This window comes from Clupea harengus, chromosome 26 (assembly GCF_900700415.2).
Source record: "Clupea harengus chromosome 26, Ch_v2.0.2, whole genome shotgun sequence".
Taxonomy (NCBI): Eukaryota; Metazoa; Chordata; class Actinopteri; order Clupeiformes; family Clupeidae; genus Clupea; species Clupea harengus.
The window spans coordinates 7539423-7545640 of record NC_045177.1 but is presented as its reverse complement, the minus strand read 5'-3'; the positions used below and the strand labels follow the sequence as shown (position 1 = coordinate 7545640).

General features: G+C 45.3%; 1 protein-coding gene across 1 annotated transcript; it reads left to right on the top strand.

The window, feature by feature from the left end:
* Positions 1 to 515: 515 nt before the first annotated feature.
* s1pr5b (sphingosine-1-phosphate receptor 5b) lies at positions 516 to 4913 on the top strand. Its single transcript, XM_031564093.2, has 2 exons — positions 516 to 613; positions 1890 to 4913. Exon 2 carries the CDS (start codon positions 2251 to 2253, stop codon positions 3454 to 3456), a length of 1206 nt encoding a protein of 401 aa, XP_031419953.1. The 5' UTR covers positions 516 to 613; positions 1890 to 2250; the 3' UTR covers positions 3457 to 4913.
* The last annotated feature ends 1305 nt before the right edge of the window (positions 4914 to 6218 follow it).

The following is a 6218-nucleotide window of genomic DNA, read 5'->3' as shown; positions in this document are numbered from 1 at the left end:
GACACGCTAGAACACGTCGTTGAAGGCAACCGTGCCGTAAACAATTTGTATAAACTCATTCCCACGCAGTCAGTAACATTGCCTCCGATTCAACTCCCTAAAATCTTCAAACGTAGCAGGGTTGTGGAGACTTTTTAATCCCGAAGACTTTATAGGCTATGAAGTGACACTATTTCCTATAGGCTAGGTTATAATCAAAGAACCCATTTTGCCCCACGATGGCAACCTATAAAGCGGAAAATTATCAGTGATGACAGTGCTTCAGACTATCAGAGCTATTTTGTGTATATGTTGTGATACCTACCATAATTTACCAAGTGATAAATTCTTTGCATTGTAAAAAAAACAGTTCATTACAACTTCTCTTACAGTAACCTACGTTAAGAGAGGGAGAGAGTGTGTGAGTGTGTTAGAGAGAAAGAGAGTGTGCGTGTGTGTGTGTGTGAGAGAGAGAGAGTGAGTGGGCAGGACCTACTCACTTGAAGTCAAGTCGTGCAGGTTTTCCTCGTGTCAGTTCAACCGATCCCTCTGTGAGTGTGTGGCAGTGAAGTTGTGTTCTCTGCGTGACACGAATGTTGTGGATGCGAAACTTACAGGCCGTTCACTTCAGAAGGTAAGTTCCTTTAAAATAATAACTGTTTAAATTAACATAGTTGTAACCCCACTTTTCGAGCAACAGTGGGTTCCATGCATGTAGGCTATAGATACCAATTAATCACAGGCTGGTCTCTTCAAAATGTTTGCAGTTTCGTAATGCGAATTTTATTTTGCTCCCAAAGAATAGATAATAATAAACGTATACGGATTTATGCTTAAGCCTATTTTAGATATTTTCAGGTAAACCTATTACCTTAACCATCCATTCCGTCTTGATCATCGTGTGGAGCAACGACGTAACTAGGATACATCTGGGATACATGTTAGACTATATTTAATGGTGAAATAACGCACGGATCCATAGGGTGATACATTTCTATTTACCACTGCTTCAATGCATTTGTTGGGTTTTGTGGTGACTGGTTATGCTTTGAAAGGCAGGATGATTGTATTTCTATATTTCGAATGAGATACATTTACATTGAAAACTGTGCAATATTTTCAATCCGTACATCACAAATACAACGGTTCACCTTGCCTAGACAGTCAGTGTGTTTCTAGACCGACTGTTAAACGCTAACACATGTCTTGAACAGCAACATTCTTTGGCTCAGCATCGATTGATGGAATGTGGCTCAAATCACTTAGCATGAAATGGTTTTTTTTTCTGAATGGGAAAATTAATATTCAACCGAGACGATAAGCTCTCCTGCCATCAGGTGTCAATTGCACGGTAATGGGATGTGTAATCTTGACAAGGCAGACGCTACAAGTCTGAGTAAACTAACAAACAATTTGGCAGCTTCGACATAGGTTCATGACAAGGCTATTGCGAACTGGAGCGTTGGAAACAGTTGTTGCCTGTACTGAGAGGACGAAATGCCAATATTAAATGAACAGTGAGTGAAAATTTCAACATAAGTCTTATTCATTGGCAACATATGCTGATGTTCTCAAAACTGTCCGAAGCCCCGAGTCACCTTCAGTGTCCTCCAGTGAACTGTTTCGCAGAAGCATACTTTTAAATCCATGTATCCATCCATCCATCCATGTACAGAAGATTGTAAACCGAAAAAATACCTAAGTGATGACGTTAGTGATTACTTTTTTTATTTCATGTGATTTCACTTCAGTTTAAATGTTGCCACTGAAAGATTATTTGTTCTTGCGTTGTACTTTCGCTCAGCTTTGTTTGCCAGCTTGACCAAAACCTGACAGGTGTTTATGTTGCAATATTTATTTGATTGCGTCGAGCTTCTAGTTATGACATTCCTTTGTTGTGGTTCTTGCAGATTGTGGACCTCGAACTGTGCAACAACTGTCAATCAAGCTGAGCTCAACAGTACCACCCAGAGGGCAGTCAGAGAAGGCACAACGCATCTACTGCCCCCATCGGACACGATTGACCTGGATTAGTGAACAATTGATCCTATCACACCTGCCGACTAGAAACACTGGAATTATCATCAAAGTTCACTGATCATTCCACTCAGGGCTTGATCATAGAGAAGTGAAGGTGCCAGTCTTCTTGTCTTGTCCCTCCCTTGAGTCCTATTTCTGGTTAAACTGATAGCTTGAATCATGCTATGAACGAAGACAAACCAGTAGCTTTCACACCAGATAAGGAAACCTCCTCAAGAGCCGCAGTGAACCATGGAGGCCTCCCGTGCCGCGTACATCGCAGCCTCTCCCACCGCTGTGCCCGTCACCCCCTCCTGCCCGTACACTCTTCGCTTCTTCAGCGAGTACCAGAGCAACATGGTGCTCGTGGCGCACTACAACTACACGGGCAAGCTGAAGCAGGATAAGTACAAAGACGGGCTGAAACCGGAGGCCATCGCTTTCTTGCTGGTGTGCCTGCTGATCGTGCTGGAGAACGCCGTGGTGCTGGCCGCCATCTGGAAGAACAAGAAGTTCCACCTGCCCATGTACTACCTGCTGGGGAACCTGACCCTCTCCGACCTGCTGGCCGGCTTCACCTACATGGTCAACATTGTGATGTCGGGGCCCAACACGCTGAAGCTCACGCCGCTGCTGTGGTTCCTGAGGGAGGGCGGAGTCTTCATCACGTTGGCCGCCTCCGTCATCAGCCTGCTGGCCATCGCCATCGAGCGGCACGTCACCATGTCGAGGATGAAGCCGTACCAGGGGGCGAAGCGGGGCCGCATGTTCGCCCTGATCGGGGCCAGCTGGGCGCTGTCGGTGCTGCTTGGCGTGCTGCCCATCATGGGCTGGAACTGCATGGGCCGCCTGGACCAGTGCTCCACCGTGCTGCCCCTCTACGCCAAGAGCTACATCCTGTTCTGCGTGACGGTCTTCTCCGCGGTCTTGCTGGCCATCGCCGCGCTCTACGGCCGCATCTTCCGCGTGGTCAAGTCCAACACGCAGCGGCTGGGCGGCAGCCTCCGCAAGAGCCCGTCCATCCGCCGCTCGCAGAAGTACATGGCGCTTCTCAAGACCGTCACCATCGTGCTGGGCGTCTTCATCGCCTGCTGGCTGCCGCTCTTCGTGCTGCTGCTGCTGGACTTCGTCTGCCCGGCGCGGACGTGCCGCGTGCTCCTCAAGGCCGACTACTTCCTGGGCATGGCCATGGTCAACTCGCTGCTCAACCCGGTCATCTACACGCTGACCAGCAAGGACATGCGGCGCGCCATCCTGCGGCTGCTGTGCCGCCGCTGCCTCATGACGGCGGACGGGCGGGTGAAGAAGCTGGGCATGCCCTTCCTGGAGTGCAGCTTCAGCAAGACGGACGTGGCCTCGCACCACCTGGAGGGGCTGGAGACCACCATCTCCTCGGGGAACCTCACGCCGTCGCCCATCAAGGCCATCCACCCCAAGTTCTTCCTGAGCAAGTCCTAAAAAGGGGGGCCTCCACCTCCGCAGGACAGAAGTCCTGTATTCAGTTTGTGTGCGCCTGACTCATACCTTTAGCATCACGCTAATGCAAGAGTGCAGAGCAGCTCTGCCTGTCCTCCAAGGAGATGCCACTTTACAGACGATATGTCACATGTACTTTCACAAATGGTCCAGAAAGAAGATTAGAGAAAGAGATCACTTGGGAGGATCTTCCTTTTGGAGTTTTTTTTTTTTATAAACTGATTAAAGACCACTTAACCTGATGAAAGATTCATTTTCAACAGAGCATAAATGGACAGAGAAAGAATGACCCAAAAAAGGAATCCTGTTTGGATTTGACATTGACAGTTTATGCCTTATTCTGCATTTCATGTTTGCACTATGCCTCTTATCTCTTATAAGTTAGAAAGACTTTTAAGACTTTTTTTTTTGTACACTTTTGGTCACCTCGTCCTGTAAATGAGTTATTCTTCATATACGACGATCTCTCACTTCATGGCTCGTGCTTTTTGTACTTTTCAAGATGGGGCTTAAAATTTGTGTACTGAATAATGTGGTGCCTCTGGAAATCGCTGGCTCGATGAAACCAGGCCATACCACCAGACTGGTGGTTTCAGACGACCTACTGTGACAGGCCTGAGGTGAAAGCCACAGCAGCGGGATGCGCACACGCCCGGCTGCTCTTTTGGACACAAAGGCAGGAACTCTGTTAGCGGAGTGGAACCGGACCACCGCTGACTCTGGAGACACGCAGGTATGCCCAGATAGGCACAGTGGGGAGAGCAGGCGGCAGTGGAGTTCCGGAAGACTGGCGAGAGCTTGATAGCGAAGGATTTGGTGAAAAATAATGGCTGATTGTGGCATTCACAATGCATGGTCCACTGGTTTCAAAAAGCATAAATTCCCAAAAGGCACAAATGTCCTCTTGTAAGAGGATTGCTATCTGTTATTTTATTTGTATGCTCGTAGAGCTGACCAATAGATGGTGACACCCCGATTTGCAGCTCAGTCAGTCTTAAACTAATTGAGCAGAGATGGGGAAAATGATATAGTGGCAGGTTTCACATTTAGTAATTAGATTTATTTTCATTATAAATTATTATTTACCAGAATAATAAGAGAGTGTGCACACTTATAAAGGAACCCCCATCAAATTCTTGTCTTTTTAAAACAAAAAAATGACACTAGACTGATATCTTGTGTTCAAAAACAGAGTTAAAAAAATTATTCAAGAACAGTTTATGAAAGTAGTACTGTTTTGTCTATAAATGGACCTAAATGCATTGTGGCTTTTATACAAATTCTGTGTGAAAGATATTTCATATTAATATTTCATATTAATTGTGTGTATATGTATTATATATTTGGATAATAAATCATTTTGTAACATTTCATGACCTAAATTAAAGGATATTTTCATAATTTTGTACTTTCCAAAAGAAAATAAACAGTGTTGTTGAACCCTTCACTATTTCATCTTTTCATCCATGCCTTTGTTTGTCTATTCTTCACAATTCAGCTTCTTAATTCATTTCTTGTAAAAACCTAAACAGTACAATTTAAGTTTGTATATTATAGCATTTGTTGTAGCATTACATTGTAGAATGCACGTGCATTTGGTGTTTGTGTGTGTGTCTGTGTGTGTGTGTGTGTGTGTGTGTGTGTTTATGTGTGTGTCTGTGTGTAAATAAGCATATGAGGTTGTGGTTTACCACTTAAAATACATGTCAGGAAGTCTCCCCCACCTCCACATCTGTTAATGGAATTACCCTACATACTGGAGCTTTTGCAAAACTTTCAGACACAAAGCGTGCTCTTTTCAGACCCAGACTTTAAATCATCTGGCATATAAATGAGCCTGCTTGGTCTTTTCTGAGGATCAGTGTGAAATGTGTGCACTGGTAGCAAGCAAAAAAACACCCATAAGTCCAGCATTTTAAGTTTATTTAGCAAGTTTATTCATGAAGTTCTTTATAATAGCATACTTTATAAAGTGTTCCTTTTCAACAGTCAAGTTGACTCCTTCCTTGTACTGTTTTGGTAGGCTTCAGAGGATTAATCTTTAAAGTTATGACTCCGTATACACACAAAGTATTCTTCAAACTTCTATCTAAGAATGACAAATGGTTTTCCACTTCCACTTCTTTATTGTGAGAGAGCTGAATCAGACAGTCATGCACCAGATCCCCTTTAATTCCATGAGATGTAGGTTTCTAAACCCAGCCCACACAGGGCTCACTGGTGCTTATGAGACAAATAGGCCAGTGGTTAAGATATATACACAGCAGATTCAAAGAAAAAAGCACCGCCTCTCGTTCGTGCCGTCTCCGCTGTGGTTAGGCTAACCTACATAGTAATCACCACGCGCCTCTCGCATGTAACGTAATGGCAAGAGCCTCGAGGTTGGCACGCCGTCGGGCACCATTGCCCCGCTCTCCCCCGACCTCAATGCAGCAGTGAGCGGTTCCCTGCCACCCGTGCACACATCATCATGTGACCATACACCGCCTACTGAAGACAGCAGTTTCGTAGCACTGAAGCATCTATTCCAGCTGCAGGTATGAGAACAGCATGCCTCATACATGCCTATACATACAGTACACACACACACACACTCACTCACAGACACACACACACACACACTCACGTGCACGCACACACACACACGCACACACACACACACACACACATACACACACACACTCACACACACTCACTCACAAACACACACACTCACACAGACGGATACAGATACACACCAACCA

Excerpts from the sequence above, each read along its gene's own strand:
- s1pr5b (XM_031564093.2), top strand. The coding sequence starts at position 2,251 with ATGGAGGCCTCCCGTGCCGCGTACATCGCAGCCTCTCCCACCGCTGTG.